Below are 19,048 nucleotides of genomic sequence, written 5' to 3'. Positions count from 1 at the left end.
ATGGGGATCTTCTATTTTTCAATAATAATTCCTTGAGTGTTTTTAATTTAGACTTTTTATGTAGAGCTTATAGAAATGGAGTCATTTTCTCATTTTATCACTAACATTAATATTTTTTGCAGCAAGAAAAAAAAATGCAGGTATATATAATTATTTATAAATTGAACGAATAAGTGTTTATAATTAATAAATTATATGAAATATATATATATATATTCGCTTTTGTTTTCCCCTCTCCCTTTATTTTACTTTATTCAATTAAAAAAAAAAAATAATAATTCAGACTTCTTATGCAGCGTTTACAGAAATATCAATTTTATTTTTATAAATTTAAAATAGATTCTATATAATAAATGATTTGTAAAAAGAAATGAGATCCCATAAAAAACCTCAAAAAAGTGAAAAAATTACGCCAAGTACATGAAAAAGGGGAGGACTCAAGGAGTTATCATTGAAAAATAGAAGATCCCCATAAAAAACTAGAAAAAAAATAGAAAAAGATGTGAACTCGGAATAAACTGCCAGCTGATTTGCCTAGACTTCCGCGGCCTAGAAGTCAAATGCTTGGCGTGGCCAGGCAAGGTCAAGGTGTCGATGAATAAGAATTATTTTAAAACGAAAAACAATGAAAGTGTACTCATAATATTGTCAGAGTTTTAAATTGACAAATTATCTGAAAGTCTGTGAGAGGAAAAGTATGGGTATTGATGATCTAAGATTGCCTTGGCTGGCCAAGCCAAGCATTTGACTTTCCAGGCCGCGGAAATCTAGGCACATCATCTGGCAGTTCATTTCGAGTTAACATCTTTTTCTTTTTTTTTTCTGATTTTTTATGGGGATCTTCTATTTTTCAATAATAATTCCTTGAGTCCTCCACTTTTTCATGTACTTGACGTAATTTTTTTACTTTTTTGATGTTTTTTATCAGATATTCTATACAGTTTTTAAAAAAAAGTCGAACTTTTTGTTGAAAAACATTTTCTTACCACTTCTAGTGCTCCAAATTAAATTCTGATCCCACAGAATTGTTCGGAATCGCTTTAATTTTAATTTTAAGAAAATGATTTTTTTTTTCATTTTTTAATGTTCAAAGCTCCTTAAGATGTATTTAAGAAAAAAATTGATCGTTTGGAATAGAACACCGTCTTAAATCCACAAAAACTGCACATCTGCCGATTGTTTACAGTAGTTGTGGGACTAATCTAATGACATAACAATTACCGCAGATACGTATCAATTCCCAAGCATTCTTTTGTGGTATCAAGTTGCTGTCAGAGTAACCTATTGTTGGCTTAGTAAGATAGATTTGTGGACACTTCTTGGATTATCTTTTCATATTATGAAATATCCATGCCGTTCCTAAACTCTTGCATAATCCAATGAGAAACAATTCAATAATATATATCGATATTAAAATTACATGTGCCCATACACATTATTTTGTACCTTTTGTATTTTGTATTTTGTATTTTGCATAAGTACCTAATTAATTCATGTAAATTTAATTTATAATTATTAGACTGCTAATGTTTATGCAAATTCACGTTTTCACAGATACGAGAAAAGTATCGAAACTTAAATGTAAGTAAATTTCATCTTCTAAACGGTATAGCATGTATACTATTGTTGATATTTTATACATTTTTGCATTTGCATACTTTCGCATAGAATTTCCTATGTCACCATTCCCCATAAATTCATAAACATCGACAGTCTACTAATTATTATCGACGTTACTTCATTCTAAAAATTTAACTGTAATTTTCATCTCTAAATTGCATTCTTTAACTGTATATTTCTTTCCTTTTTAACATGTAAAGTGATCATGTTAATTTTTGCTTTTTCCTTAACAATTTGATTGATACCATGTAATTTCGAATCTGCATATTATTTTAGTTTCACATCTCAAAGAAAACCTAAAAATATTTACGTATTAACTAAACATCTGCTGGAAATGCTCGTGAAAATGTTATATTTATATCGCAGAATTAATAAATGTACAACGCACCTGTGCAACGTATCGTTACATCATATTCCGCTGTAATCATCCTTAACGATATTAAGTCACTGGCAATTACCGATAGATCGCGATAAACGTCCGACCAGCGACCACTGACGATTCCGTGCCATAACAGCATCCCAGAGCTGCGTTTAGAATTGTTCGAATAAATTTTTAGAAAGAGCAATTCCGCAGGCCTTTCATGATGCATTCGATTCGCAGAATCGCTAGCCTAGAATTACGAGTACACTGGCTTTTCATCTCTCGTACGATGGAAGACAATTAAGATCCAATCGAGAAACACTCCAGCGAGCAAAAAAAAACTAATCCGCCAAGTAATTTGACTCGTTTAATCGGTCGTTTTTGTTCATTACGGCCGATCCATCGAACGTTGAAAAAAAATACCTGGTAATTCATGGTGTTTAATCCACCATTTTATTTTTTTTATTTTTTTTGTTGACTCACCGCGAACAACACAACGATTAGATATTTTCACGAATTCTCCTGTGACGCAACGCGAGACTCAGAGTTCGGCATTATTCGAATAACTTCGAATAAATCTTTTTCTAAATAACGTCCTCCCATCCTTGCTTGTTACGAAATTTTTTTATTTGTGCAATAGCTCTCTACGAGCTTCTGTACCTAACGATCTCTACCCTATCCGTTGGGCCCTCTTCGACAACATGATTTATTTAGAATCGTTTGAGAAATTGTCCTTTTTGAATCGTGTAAACCAATCCCGAGTCATCGTGCCAGCCATTTTTCTGTAAAATGAAATATGGTTATCAATTGTACAATTTTCAATATTTTCCTTTTGTTCTTGTTCGTTCTTTTTATTCGTACTTTTTATTTCAGATTTACCATGCGAGCTGAAATCTGTTACGTCAGCGGAAAAGGATACACTTTTCTTGCAACTGACATATTATTTTAGTAAAAGTTTTGAAAAAATTCTCATGTATCATCGAAATATAAGTAATTTAGTAGGCAAAGTTTCAATATCTTTTATCGTGTAGTTAGTATTTTTTTTTAGATCCGAATATTGCCTATTTTTTCAGTCGATAAAGTAGAAAACCCTCTTAACACCTTTGTTAAAGGAGAACGCTGCTACAAAAATCAGTTACCAGTAGTTATTGAGATGCTATTTTGAAACTTTTACGTAATTTTTTCAACTGAATTCGTTGGTGTAAAAAAACGAATTTTTTAAAACAATTCTTTTCAAATTTTGAAAAAAGTAGGAAAAAAATCCATACGCTTGCTTGGTCATTATTTTCTAAAGAGTATTTTTTTCAAAATGTAATTCCCATAATTTAATAAGCTTTACTTTTAAGAGATTTCATTCTAAAAACTTCATTTTTTTAAAATTGTCCTTATGCATAGCACAAGGTATACATGATTTGTCAGAAGAAAATACTTGTAAAGTACAAATATAATGGTGTAGACTAGTGGATATTTAGTAAATTCTAGTATTAATTTCTTTAATTATTATACTATACATTACTACCTTTATATAAATTACTTACTATATTACAAGGATATACTTAACAAAATCCTTCTGCACTATATGTTGCACCTTCTTGTAAAGCTTCTTTCAATGTGCAGCATAAGAGGTTTTTGATTAGTATATCCTTATAGTATTATAAGTAGTATATATAAAGGTAGTACAATATAGTATAATAATTAAGTATATAAATATAGTATAGTATAATAATAAAGCAAACGATTCTCTTTCAAACGACAGAATATTTTGTTTACAAGTTTAACAAAATTGCGCGCAATTTTAAATTTGAAAAAAGAAAAATGGTCATTGCTTATGCACCAACTCAATAATTCCATTGACTTAATGACTTTTATCAGATTCTCGAATATCGAACTAACCGGTTATCAACCGTAGTAATTACGTGCAATGTATAATTTAGAACATTTCTTGCACTAATAAGACGCACTAGGGTTGGCTTGAAAAACAACTGCTGCTAATCTTCGCCCGTTCACCGTGACATAATCATGTGTTATATAAAGGGTTTTCCAAGAGGAGCTACAGGATTCTGTTTTTAATCAAACAGAAATGAATCTTGTATTTTAAATGAACAGATGCATAATTACTAGACTGCAGATTTGTATGCATTTATAGGAAATTTGAATGTGCAAGAAACTACAAAATGCACACAGTATCCAATATTATAAAAAAATATTAAAAGTAAAGTTCATATTATAATATTTTCAGAGTAAAATACATTTCTATTTAGGATCAATTTGTGTAGGTACATTTGCAAACATTTTATTTTGTATAAATATCTGCAATCTAATAATTACAATTAAACATGAAAGATAATATACATCGTAACAACCCCTACAGATACTTTAATCATTAAAGAATAAAATTATGAAGCTCCTTTTGGGAAACCCTTTCCTTTGTTATTATCTTTATATGCTGCTCCACTTTCGATTGAGTAAGATAATCAACGGAAAAATTGCAATTAATTAATGATTATATAGTCATCTGATTTTCAGAATCTTTCAGAGACAGATTTGTGTACAAGATTTAAAGGAGCACAGTAGAGAAGCTACTCAAATCATGATGAATAAACGGTAAGGAATTATACAACTGTAGGGATGAAAATAATTACTTTAAAGACTTATTAATCAACTCGTACAATTAGATTTGATATTGTGGAACAAATCCTGATCTAAGGAGCAGCTAAAAGTTCTTTCTATAAAAATTTGAACACTCGGGGTAGCTAGAAATTTAGATTATTCTAATGGTATTCAAACGCATTGTATAATAATCATTATATAATATCAATTGACAGATTCAGTTCACCTTTCATTGGTACAAGAAGCAAATTAACCATAATTTTTTAATTCCATAACAGAGAACATTGCGTTTATGTACTTGAAAGTATAGAAACGAGCAAAACTTTTATTCGATTATGTCTAAAATCTCAAAATTGTGATAATAATGACGTATTTTTTCTTGTTTAATTATTGCTTCAAGAATTAATGTTGAACTCTCTTTGAACAGTAGCTTTAGATTTTCTTTGTGTTTGCAATACAAGATTTCATCCCTTACTCAAGGGGCTAACTAGCATCAATTACTATTGTTAGGCCAGCTGAACCTCACGTTTCAGATACTACAAATTTATACATTTATAGAAGAAACAATCGTATGCTCTCATAATCGATTCATAATTCGGTGATGAGTTTTAATTAAATATTTTTATAAGGATTTAACAAATTCCGACTCTGCTACTGTAATTTTTCGCGTTTTAACTAATTTTTTTTAGTTTATAGTAGAATATTTCCCGATTTTACAATGTTACCTATAGTGCAATACTGTACAATTTTTACTGACGGCCAAGTTTTATGTGTATCAACAAATTTGATTTACTATTGCATTGAACTACATGTTTGTATATGAATTCTAAATTCTAATCATTTAGTATCACTTTCATATTTCATGAAAGAAAAAAACTATCATTAAATTTACTAGCATACCGTTGATCGGTAAAGTAGTAAATGTGTACTCTACTGTGGTATTTGTTATACATAGAAACTGTTAAAACTTATAAACGGGTTAATAAAACAACTCCGAATTTGTTAGGAACCTTAAGAAACTTGTTAAAATAATTTAGAATTTTTTAAATAAATTCGGACTATTTTAACACATTACGTACGACGCTTTGCCCGCGCTAAGCGCTTCCACTGCCCTGATATTTTTTGGCACTCGTCGCCCGGCCTCAACGTTCGGCGTGCTAAAGACGTAATATCTTGTCACCCGTACTCAATTTGTTAATATATCTCCAAACATCCTTAACCCTTTGACTGCGTGACGATTTTTACTGGAAATTCTAAGAGGCGTAGAGGTGTGAATTTAAAAAAAATATCAGTTTATGGAGAATGATAAGATTGAACTTTTTATATTTATAGTTTATTCATAGCACGTTTAGTTTCAGAGTTAAAAATTCCAAACATAGGAAACCTTTTCCCTGAAATTCATTTGTTGCATCGAACTTTTAACTTTTCAGTTTTTATTTTCGAAACTAAGCATCCTATGAATAAATTGCAAATATAAAAAAGTTTCGTCTCATCATCCCCTGTAAGCTGATATTTTTGAAAAATTGATTTGAAGAATTTAACAATTTCTTTGAGTTTAATTTTCGAGGACGGATATATACGCTCTTCGCAGTCAAAGGGTTAACAGCACATTTTGATCACTACTACTTCAGAAAGACCACTCTTGTTATTATTATTGAGATCTCATTCCTACTCTCACTCTCCACGCTCTAAAACGGTTAATACTACAAAGTAGTTCTACAGAAGTGAACCTTTTTTCGAAACAGATTGTGCATAATCTCCTCTGGATCAATATCAAAGCAAAGAAAACTTTCGATGATTCTTTTATTAATAACATCTGTTCTCTTTACTACAACCCATATCACTTGATTCACACAATATTTCATCCCACTATGTATATCTATCACTTGTATTAAATTCTAAGAATGGTTTGTCCAATGCATCGGATTAACCATTCAGTTGGTCGAGATATTCTCTATATTTTCTTATACTTGTTGCTGATAAACTTCTTTTATAAGCATAAGCTGGATAATCCTGATGACTTCTGATGAGTGATCGAACTTGTTTCTGTAAGATCCTAAGCTTTTTTTTTTCCTGGAGTACAGCTGCCTTAGCAAGGAATTTCTCGTACTCTTGTTGTTTTATTGGGCATAAATATCTTGACATAAACCTTGTAATCGGTGACTGTAAAAAATATTATAAATTAAACTTGATATTCTATTTAATGTATCCTTCGCACATATTTTGGAACAGCCTTACTCTAAAATATTCCCATCGCTTAGGAATATAGCCTTCTGGAATTGGTTCCAATGTAGCTGGCCCGATAAATACGTTAGCGCAAAATACAACTATGGCAACAGGGATGGCGCCCACAAAGAAATAAAAATGCAACCAGTTCTTGCATTGATGCCACTGCCAGCGAGATGCCGTTATGATCATTGAGTGGTCATCCGACATGCATCGTACAATTTCTATGAAGAAAGAAAGTACATTACTTTACGACTGTATACTTATCATTCTTTACCACCTGTGCTATATAAACGAATGGTACATTTGTACATGGTAATGCCTATGCTTATATTCTTATATATTACAGTTTTATATTATAGTTTTTCAAAATACAAATCAGCGATTTACTTTTTATATGAATTGGAAAAATCAAAGGTTGCAGATACATTGTGGAAGTGGTTAGTTTCTTTAATTTATTTTTTCATAAAAAGATACATGTAGATCAATTTCGCTTTGATTAACTTTTGAAATTACATACGAAACATGTTAAGGATAAAACGAAAGATCAGTCCTGAAGGGAATCGCAAATCAAGCTAGGTCAGACATTTTAGTCAACATTTTTTAAAGCCTGCAACTAAAAAAAGATTAATCATTGTCCGCGTTCCTTCGACCATAAAATTTCAAGTACAGTATGTACACCTTTTACTTGTTTTAGTGATTTTAAATGCATAAAACGGATAACAGTAATATTCCATTAAATAAGAAATGAAAGAATAAAGTACTATTTTATCTAAAATATTTGAGTTAAATCAAGCAGGATTATTATATATGCCAGTGTGGATTATACTTGAGATTTTACAGTACTCATTCTTCCCCATTCACCTTGATCCAGGATTGACTTTTCTTTTTCCATGCTTATATTGTATTTATATAATTTCATTTGTACGATATTCACCTTACATTAAAAGCTTTGTAACAAACCATCTAAATAGAAGGTTCACTGTACTTTCGTACAGTAGTTCATTAAAATGTCTATGTGCTGTCATAATAGCTTGGTATTATTATGAAAGAGAATTAAACACTGTTAAGTAACTTTCAAACCTTGGCATGAATAAAATATCAGAATGATCGAGCTATTGTACTATTACCAGAATTTGTACGTGTTACGATGGCGATAATAACTCTAAACAGATGATTTAGTTGAATTAATATGCAGAGAGGTTGCATAACAAAACACTATCGGTGTTTATTGAGTGACTAGTCTAGGAAACTAACACAACCTGTTCTCGCTTCTTTGTTTCTGAAATTCGTAATTACCATTCTTTGACATTACGTTCGCCGATGCTCCATTAGATTTGAACAATTTTTGCCCGGCCGAGAGGAAAAGTCTGCTCCACACCGCCATCTTGCTTCGTAACTCTACTCAACTCTGCTGCTCTATTATTGTAAGCAACAACGATGTCAAGCAAAGTGTAAAGCAAAATTCGCCTTGCTTCTAGAGCGTCAATTTTTAGTGCTTTCTGAGGATTTTTTTCTCTTTGGTCTATAAGGAATTTTTATAATGGATTTTGCACACATATTTATTCACATTTTAAAAACACACAATTTTTTGCATTATTTTTTGTAAAAATAATCAAAATAAAAAATAGTACAAGTACAATCTTGTACAATCTCTCCTAAAAAAAGTATGTTCGTGGTTGCTACGATTCCAGTCGTACTGTTCATCTGAAATTAATTATCATCGCTGTGGTTCGAATCAGAATAATTATATGAAGTATTGAAAATTCAAACAATGGCAGCACTTTAAACTATAATTATCGACTTTTTGTATATTTTTTGTCCTTAGTATTCTAAACAAATATTTAGGATAATCAGATTTTGAAAACCGCGGTTCAGAGGATAAAGGCACATAGGAATTAGGAAAAAGTAGGAAACTGCGGGACAAGGACAGAGAGGGCGATACAAAAATTGCAGGAGAGACGAGGACAGGACGATTAGGCTAGCATGATTTTTTTCCAGGATATTGAAGCAAAGAAGCAATTTTGGCCTTAAAACTTTATAAACAATAAAATGAAGATAGCAAACATACTTTTATTGTTTTTAAAGTTTTAAGAGCGAAATTGCAAAATCAATTGCCTTGGAGTCGCATCCGCCAAAGTGTAACGAATATATTATAACCAGAATTATTAGAAAATATTGCTTCTTTGCTTCAATATCCTGGAAAAAAAAATCATGCTAGTCTAATCTCCCTGTCCTCGTCTCTCCTGCAATTTTTGTATCGCCCTCTCTGTCCTAGTCCCGGAGTTTCCAACTTTTTCCGCAACTGTCGCTGAAGTCAACTCGGAGTTTGGCTCTGGGTCCTGCGTATTTCCATTGAGCTCTATTCTAACTGGAGTGTGAACTCCTGTAGGAAGAAATAAAGGCGATGGAGGTCCGAGAGAAATGCAAAATGGGTGGTTCCGGTATTATCCTATAGCAAATTTATTTGTAGAGGGGAAACAAACGTACGCCGTAACATAACCTACCCGAACATCGCTGAGCATTGTCGAGTAAGTTACTTTCAGATTCTTTTCCGCATAAAATTGGATAAATACAATATAAATTGAATTGTGACAAATAATAAAATTTTGTTCTATACCAAATTATATATATTTGTTTGATCTAAATTATGGTATGTAAATTATGTATACTATTTCATTATTATGTCATTATTATTAATGTTTCTATCATTTTATATATAAATAAAAAGGAAATAAAGTTCAAATCTGTACATAATTAATCTGTAAATAATTCCTAGAGTGCCGCGAAATTCAAACAAAGAGGAGTCTGTTTTCCCTCCACACATAAATTTGCTATAGGATAGTACCACCAGAACCACTCATCTTGCATCTCTCTCGCAGTTCACACTCCAGTTAGGATAGAGCTCAATGGCTACGGTATATATATTGGAAAATGTTCTAAAGAGGAAAGAAGATGGACATATCGGCAAACTTCACATTTATTCGAAGTCTAGGGTTTTGCTCATCACTGCTCCACGGGCACCTTACCTATGTCAGTGAAATCTGCTAAAATCCCTATCCCCGCACGACGCGTTTGCAACAACAGAGAGGGAGATACAACAATCGGGCAATTATTTAGGGATTGGTCACACTGTGTGGTTCCCCGTATTCAATCACAATTAAAAATAATTGAAAGCGAATCAATTCATCATTGACTTTTTTTCTACAGAAAAACTCACGAGTATAATTTCTGTTATCGGTTTTGCGAACAGTATTCGCTTTGTTATTTCTTATGACTATATAATTACATTAAACGAGGTTTTGTCATCATCGTTTATTTCGTAATAGCGAACATTCACATAGTGTATCAAGATGTCAATAACAATTAAGGGCTGGAAGGATACACTATTTAGTAATGTAGTATGTGATACAATGCCTATACATTCGATGTACTCTCACAATTTGGATTTTTCAACTTTTCCTTTTTTATGTGAGGAGGTATATAAACACTTAAGATACCTGGGATATTTCATCGTGTCTCATTTGCGGCATATCAGCGTTACAGGACAGTATTATTAAACATGCATTTAATCGAATATGAATACAACGAGTCATGAGTTGTACCTGGTCCAATAGTGGAATATTTCAGTAATATTAATACAATAACAGTACTAACTGGAGATAAGGTACAAGTTAATGTTCCAGAAATAGTTATTCCACAGTTCACAGTGCTTAAAGAAGAGAATAACGCTGAGATCCCACCAGGAAACTTTGGCCGTTTAACAGCTGAAAATCATAATGTTTATGAATGTTATGTTTCCTCTTATACAACAAGGCAATTAGTTCAACAAACAGGAAACCAATACTTTGGATCTTGGAACCCATTACCTGTTGGCGCATATCCAGGTGGTATCATCCCCAACAAAAATTTATTGGGTTATGCAGAACCAGAAAAACTTCATCCAGAGATGGTATCAATACTAAAGCAATATGAATTTCCTAATACTAACGATATGCAAGGAAGACTTCAAATAGTGCCGCAATTGATGAATGACATAAGTCATGCTCTAAAGATACTTGGAAACCGCTACCACATAGTACCCTTTTATATTACAAAAGCAAAGAGTACACAGAAGACAGAGAACCTTTTAGGTGTTACGAAGGTGTCAACTATTCTATATGGCATATATACTCACAATACTCAAATTTCAAAAATTGTAGGAGACATATTTAGTCCATATGCATTAAAATCTATGTCAGTGAAAATGAATATGTTGTATGGTTTCAAGCATTTGCGGACATCTGTGATACCTGAGTTCTGTTATACTAAACCTAATGGTGAAGCACCAGATGGTTGGGAACATTCTATTAATCACAATTTTAATATGAAGGAACCATTTCAAACAACCATGTACCCAGACTATTCACACTTGCGAGATGAGTACCGGATTGCAAGTTTCCCAAAGGGTTATAAAACAGATTCTATAAATGATTGGATAAAAAGTTATGGATAATTAATATAATTAATATATTAAAATAATCACAATAGTATTACTCTCAGTGAAATTATGTTTTATTTTATAAACTAAACAAAGGATGTATGAACAAAATGGTTTGAATAATTATTTTTTTATTTGAAAACTTAACTTTTATATTATTTTATTCTTGTCTTATCATTAAGGGTGCTTTATTATCATTTTATTGTCAATTATGCTTTTATTATAAAAATATATTATTGGAGTTAGCTGGCAGACACGCACACCAAGACTGCCTGACCCGTGATTACGACACGACAAGCGAACGTCAAATAGTATTTTTGAGGTTGACAAAGGTTTCTCCGTAAATTTCTAAAAATATTGTATTTTATTTTTTTGTATTACAAATTTAAATTTCGAACGAAATAAAGAATACAAAATAGTGTCTTATGTCGTAATCTGAATCCTGTTTTAGTAATCTTGAAAATGTAATCGAAATTCGAAATTAAATTGAAATTGAAATTCATCATAATATATCAAAATCAAAATCATTACAATTATGAATATTAATTATCTTATATCGTATTTTTGTAGTTATTTTTAACAACGTATGGAGACGTCGTATGCTGACGTCGAGATGAATTCAACGGTGTATTATACTATGACCTGAATTACCTCAAACTCGAAAATTGTGTGCAAACGTAATTTTAGTGAAAAAGTATTTATATATATATAAATACCAGAGTTTTCTAAACTTCTATAAATTCTACAAATTAAATAAATTGTTACTAATGATTATTAGATAAGAGTTTCGCCCACTTCTGCGCAAATTTGCCAATACATGTTTGAAAATAAACTAGGGGAATGTAGTTTTTTCCGACACGAAAGATCCGACGGTGTTTTTCGTTAATAATTGAACGATCAAACGAACTGGTGAAGTTCGATCGCAATTATATGTAGTGCCTCGTTCGAATATATTACAACATGTAGTTTCCCCTCTCCCCGACATTGGTCACAGCGATTTTATAGAAAAAACAAAAGATGGCATGTGCCGTGCCCACGAAGCACACGCCAACCATCGACGCTCATTCGTTCAGGGCTATCAAAAAATTGTTGTTAATAGGGGTTGGGAAAGAAAATCAAACCAAAATAGGGTGGGTTACTACATATAATTGCGATTGAACTTCACCAGTTCGTTTGATCGTTCAATTATATTTCGGCCTCGTTCTTAATATTATAACATGTAGATGTTTAGAGCAAACAATTTTTTGATACAACACTTGTATTTGGTATGAATTCTAACTATTAAATGATATACAATAACACTGTCCAACAAATTTAAACTTCTTTTAAATTCCGCGATATCCACTAGGTGATTCTTATAGGGTTCCTCGTCCTAAATACAAATCTGAAAGTGAAATTGCTCCATCACCCTCAGTTTTCGAGAAATTCGAGATTTTGTAAATACGGTCGATTTTGAGATAAAACGTAGTACTACTTGAAAACTACGAACGCTAGAAAGTTCTATTTAGTCTTAGAAGATAGAGGAGTGTTTTCTGAACATGAAGACATATTCCTTTAGAATTATCTGCTCTTTTGAATGCCTGTAAATGAACACCGAAGTTCAAAAAGTTGTCAATGCGAGTACTTTTCACGATATACTTTTGTATTTTTATGAAAAGTTATTCGTCTAGGTCGTATTTACTATGCATTATAGGATTCTGCAAACATTTGTGAAGAGAAAATCACCCGCGACAAATGTTGGAACATTTTCTAGTTCGTACAGATCCAGAAAATATTAATTTAGAATGCACGAATTCTGTTTGTCGACGCGCAGGCTCTGCTCGCTTTATATCGGTGAATCAGGGCCGTCGTCATGCGTTCTGCACAATCATCGCCACGCGCTTGAATAATAACCATCAAATTCTCGTAACTTCGTTGAAATTCGTCCCACATTGACGAATAGAAAACCACTTTAAAGCTTAATGTTTCTACTTTTCGATACTTATCTTATTAATCTTCTTTTTATTTAAGTTAGTGTTTGGGGGTAAACTCTCCTCTAAAGAGAAATTGGTTAGGTAGCAGTTTTCGTTAAAAATTAACAACAAAATATACAATTATAGATTGAATTAATTGTTAAATAATTCAATTTAGATTTAAACAAAGTTTGCTCAATACCAAATTAACAAAAGTCGAATAATTGACGATACAATTAATTTAAAAATTAATGATTAAAATTTTATAATTGTATAGAACGAGATATTTAAAACGACTAAGATCAAAGGTGGCTACTTAACGTCAACAAACGTGTTGTGAAAAGCACGTAACGATAAATTATTTTATAACAAATTGTCCGTTTATTGAACCATTACTCTTACAATTGTTTGTTTCTTTAAAAAAAAAAATGCGTTACGGTACATAACGTAAAAAATAATGATTTAATAATGGATATAAGTACTTACCATACAAAACACCGTTCATGCGTTCCGAGTTGACGTTTTGTCAAACCGTATGAATTAGAAACTGTTCCAACATTTGCCGCGGGTGGTTTTCTCTTCAGAAATGTTTGCAGAATCCGATAATGTAGTGTAATTTCGACCTAGGTGAATAACTTTTCATTAAAATACAAAAGTATTTCGTGACAAATTTACGCATCATCACCTTTTCGAACTTCGCTGTTCATTTACAGGCATTCAAAGAAGCAGATAATTCTAAAAGAATATGTCTTCATATTCAGAAAGCACTCCTCTATCTTTTAAGACTAAGTAAAACTTTCTAGCGTTCGTAGTTTTCAAGTAGTACTACGTTTTCTCTCAAAATCGACCGTTTTTACAAAATCTCGTATTTCTCGAAAACTAAGGGTGATGGAGCAATTTCACTTTTAGATTCGTATTTAGGACGCGGAACCCTACAAGAAACACCTAGTGAATATCGCGGAAAAAAATCGCGTTGGACAGTGTAATTGAACGCAACTAATATTTATAATATTGCCTTACGAATCTAGTATCGCTAATGCAAAACCATTGTTTTCCGGTAAGACCGGTCTATTATAAAATTGAGCAAAAACGCGGGAGGTATTAGTCCAGCACTGCCGTATTACTTATCACGTTTAAATCAATCCCTTTTTTCAGTGCATGCGACGTAGATGCATGTCTCGTCGAATGTCTCGTTTTATACGTTAAATCTTGTAAACTTAAGGGAGTGGACTCCCGTGCCTTGTATGCGCTCGTACGCACTCACACAGCTCCGCATCACTGTATACGTACACGGAACTGCAAGGGCTTGCTTATTGTCCTATTTTTATCTCGACAATGCAAATTTCAGACCTCTCAATAGTCGTTTCCGCTAGATAAATGTTCAAACTGGTGCGCAAGCTCCTATAGGTAGCCTACTTTTGCTTTTTTGTGTCATAATTAACAATATTCAGCAGCGTATGTTAGCTCAAACAACGCAGCAGCACTGTCGCACCACCATATTGCTTCTTTTGAAATTCTGAAATTTGCATTATCGAGATAAAAATAGGACAATTAGCAAGCCCTTGCAGTTCCGTGTACGTATACAGTGATGCGAAGCTGTGTGAGTGCGTACGAGCGCATACAAGGCACAGGAGTCCACTCCCTTAAGTTTACAAGATTTAACGTATAAAACGGTGACTTTAATAGCCTTATGTACCGCCCATAGGGCCCAGATGCTAGCCAGTATTAAAGTAAAAAAGTTAGAAATACGGAAGCAGGCATTGTCGAGACAAAAATAGGACAATGCAGTTCCGTGTACGTATACAGTAATGTGGAGTTGTGTGAGTGCGTAAGAGCGCATACAAGGCACGGGAGTCCGCTCCCTTAACGAAAATAGGCAAAATGCGTGCAAATCATTTTTTCCGTATAATTTCCTTCTAAATAATCCGAATTGTATCGTGTCTGGTACCATTTTCATCGGGATAACATAAGGAATCGATTGGTAATACATCCGTTAAGATCCGATAAGAAATACGGAAAATGATGGTCGACCTTCTTTGGGTCTAGTTTGCTACGTCCTTTTTATGATACCATTGTTGCCCGGCGGCGGACTAACATGTGTACTCGGAAAAGCTTGAAACCATTCGAGTTGCCCGGTTCTTTCGGGCCGCTTGGTTTCTTCAGACCGCTCGATTCTATTCGGGTAGCTTGAAAAATTCAAGTTACTTGGTTTCTTTCGGGTAGGTTGAATCTTTCAAGCTACTCGATTTTATCAAGTACTTGGCTCGGCTCGGAAATCGGGTTCCGGCTTGACTCGGCTTGAAAGCCGCTTGAATATTCGGTCTTTCCGGCAGCTCTATTACAGATCCACCAGGAGGACGGCAACCGACCTTTCTGTCCAGTTACACAGTTGGTCACTTCACTTATAGCATCAAGCAATAGTGACCGAAGTGGAGAACGATATTGCAATCCAATATAGACTTACGAACAAGCAAAATAATTGAATAAATGATTAATAATCATTTGACAGAGGACAGACATTCGTACATACTTGCCCTTAAACTAACCAAACCAAATTAAAGGTACTCAAAACCAATATCAAGCAAAAACTACGAGGAAGAATAGGAGGGACGCGAGACGCGAACGCGCGATCGCGAGATCCATATCGACCGATGGATCGTCGAAGAATGAGCTCTCACCCTTCGTGTACCTGTGTCGGTCGAGGGTCGCGGCTCGTTATCGAAGTAGAGAAGAGGAAGGGCGAACAACAACCGCGTGACACGACGCGACAGCTCGATTCGAAGACTCGTTGAATCCATCCACAAAAGAATTTACGAAACATTAATATCACACCATAATCATATTTCCCATCTTTGTTTAAATAGTAAGGATAATTAATAATTAATTTAACTACTGTCAGATATTAATATTCAGTTGGTCCAATCACGGTTCAGAATAAGCATTCATCGAACACAGTAATCGTGAGAAATTTTTCTATATCGTTATATCTGTTAGCTGAAGTAACTAAAAATTAATTTCTGACAATAGTTACACGAATTATTAACAATATTTGTTCAAGCTATGGCCGAGAATATGACTGCTGTAATATTACGCAGTAGTAGATGCTTTTTCTAAGAATGTTCGAAATCATTACTAACCAATAAGTAACTAGTTTCTGATTTCAGTCACCGACCAATTACGTTTCTTTTGAGTAGCTTCGTGTATAGACGACCTAATAGTTTCCGAAATATTGGACCACATAAGTTTTGTCCCGCTCGATCGCTGAAATATCATACCGTGCGTCCTCTTCTTTATTTGCTGTGGTTCTCTACCTTCATCGCATTTCCTTTCCACTTTTCAAGCTGTGTAACGGGACATATTTATTCTGTTACTATCCAGCCATTTCATCGCCTCACAGCATTTTTCACCATATAACGTTACATGAATTTTGACTGTTCGAAAATGAAAAGATTTTCAATCTTAAAACAGCTTTTGTCTGTTCTGTGCGTAAACACCGCTGTCCTCAGGAAATTTGTAAGGACATTGAATCTTAAATTTTATATTACGTTAAGTAAATTGTCGAGAAACGAAGCCAAACCATTCATTAACAATTAGGTTTAGGGTAATAAAGGTCAATATTTTTTTACTCAGAATTTAACGTTCTTCGATATAATTACATACAAAATATAGCATTCCATGTAAGATAACGAAGCTGACCTTAAATTCTCAAAAACGCCTCCACCTATAAGAGAAACATATACACTACATATACTTTATATTTATTTATATAATATTGTATATTTATTATTATACAGGGTGTCCCAAAAATGTAACACCTTGAAAAGGGTGGTTCGGGAGGTGATTTGAAACAACTTTTTTCTTAGCGAAAATGTTGTCCGAGGCTTCATTAAGAAGATATTAACAAAAAACTTCGACCAATCAGAGCGCGTAGCCTACGCTACCTTGGCCCGCCCACCGGTATACTCGCGCTCTGATTGATCGGGGTTTTCTGTTAATATCTCCTTAACGAAGCCTCGGACAACATTTTCGCTAAGAAAAAAGTTGTTTCAAATCACCTCCCGAACCACATCTTTCAAGGACCTTCAACATTTTTGGGACACCTTGTATACGTATTTATCCAATCACATTAAATATTTTAATCTTTTCTAACCTCTAAATGTACTAGGAAGCTGATAAAGAATTCACGTCTAATATCATAATATATGGATTAACTCTTTGCAGCATAGGAATTCAAATCATAAAATATACCCATGTTGCACAGGAATTTTATTGCGTTTTAAATCAAACAAAATTGTTATGTTTTTATTAATAAAGGTATCATATAATGTAACAAAATAAATATAATAACAAGGGGCGTCACATTTATAGTTTTAAGAATATTAAAACATAAACAATAAATAAAAATATGTTTTATTTGTATTACTCTCCAAGTTGCATGGTGAGACGAATAAAATCCCACCATACTTTCATCATTTGCAAACAAATTTAATGTTTAGTTTTTATTATAAAACACTTCACTTGTTTATATAGAACTAATTTTTATATAAATTACCTTACCTCTACGATTTTTCTCATAAAACCAGAAAAGAAATATTATCGCAATAAACCTTTCGCTTACAACAATTGTTGAATCGGTATTAGCATGTTGAAAGTTGCCAACATAAGTGCATACATTTGAACACATTGGATGAATATATTACCAACTGCTTAACGTAAATAAGACGAAATATAAACCTATACACATGCAGCTATTGCAAAATGTCGAAGTGGGATTAAAAATATCCCACCATGCATTACGGTCCATCAAAAAGGTGGGACATTTTTAATCCCACCGTGCCCCAAAGAGTTAAATTATCAAAAAAAAAAAAAGAAATATCGATGCTTCGTTATCATTTTCAATTATCATCGTCAATTAAACTCGAACCTTTTTTGCTAATTAGAGTTTGAGATTGTTCATATTTCTATTTTAGCGTTATTTACATTTGAAAACTTTTTATCTCGCATCAACATTTTTATACTATTTTATTTTACGACTACTCTATTAAAGTTAAAAGTTTACGTTACGTAAACCACCCTGTATATAGTGAACCTTAAATTTGTAGAAGTATGTGTAATATGTATAGCGTAAGAAAAATGAAGAGTTCTAGTTGAGAAATATAAAGCCTACCATTAAAGAGGGTGACTCAAGTAAAACGTTGAAAATAAAACTTAATGTTACGTTATAAGATTGTAAAAAAGATTATAACAAAGTGAAATTGTTCTTGTTTTTGTACACTTCTATATGCTTTACATTCACAAAAAGTTTCATGTAATAGATGTAATTAAACGTTTAGCTCGAAATTATATATATGTTTAAATTATGTTTGTTTATGAGTAGCACTAGAATTATTGCAGTATCGATTACTGTTCTTAAAACTGCAATTCATGTTAGTTTGAGTAAAATTATCTTCTTATACTTATAAAATAAAAAATGTTCACGATATAAACAAACTGTACATATCGGTAGTAATATAAGAATGTCTGTTAGAGAAAAGTGGAAACAATTTAACCAGCTTTATCTATTAATAGATTGATTATTGATGTAAGAGTATATTTTCTTTTAACATCTTTCTTACGTATATCCCTTGCATCATTTAAATAATTACTCTCTATACTACAATTTTTGTTCAAGTAAATTACACTAATGTTACTTGAATCTTTGCCATCTTTTGGTTTTTATCACAATATTTACAACAATATATACAATAATATATATACAATATATACTATTTAATCAATTGCTCTCATACTACATTTTTG

The 19,048-nt window shown here is 32.7% G+C and overlaps 1 protein-coding gene and 1 long non-coding RNA gene across 3 annotated transcripts in view; both read right to left on the bottom strand.

Annotated features, from left to right (window-relative positions):
• Positions 1-6,377: 6,377 nt before the first annotated feature.
• Positions 6,378-19,048, bottom strand: part of LOC128886434 (NADH dehydrogenase [ubiquinone] 1 beta subcomplex subunit 5, mitochondrial) — a 60,098-nt gene continuing 47,427 nt past the window's right edge. The window contains exons 2-4 of one of the 2 annotated variants that reach the window (XM_054141361.1): positions 8,117-8,226; positions 6,830-7,041; positions 6,378-6,754 (exon numbers count right to left, since the gene is read on the bottom strand). In XM_054141361.1, coding sequence (XP_053997336.1) covers positions 6,518-6,754; positions 6,830-7,041; positions 8,117-8,204 — 537 coding nt within the window. In that variant the 5' untranslated portion in view covers positions 8,205-8,226 and the 3' untranslated portion in view covers positions 6,378-6,517. Of the gene's footprint in view, positions 6,755-6,829; positions 7,042-8,116; positions 8,238-19,048 lie in introns of those variants that run through there. The other variant, XM_054141362.1, reaches the window with a different exon arrangement.
• On the bottom strand, positions 7,245-8,110 carry LOC128886453 (uncharacterized). The gene is made up of 2 exons (XR_008459834.1): positions 7,682-8,110; positions 7,245-7,433 (listed from the first exon to the last, which is right to left on the bottom strand). It is a non-coding gene; the product is annotated as an uncharacterized LOC128886453 (long non-coding RNA).

Source organism: Hylaeus anthracinus, unplaced genomic scaffold (assembly GCF_026225885.1).
Source record: "Hylaeus anthracinus isolate JK02 unplaced genomic scaffold, UHH_iyHylAnth1.0_haploid 11982, whole genome shotgun sequence".
In the NCBI taxonomy this organism is placed as follows: Eukaryota; Metazoa; Arthropoda; class Insecta; order Hymenoptera; family Colletidae; genus Hylaeus; species Hylaeus anthracinus.
Note: the sequence above shows the minus strand (reverse complement) of the source record. Positions and strands in the feature narration are given on the sequence as shown.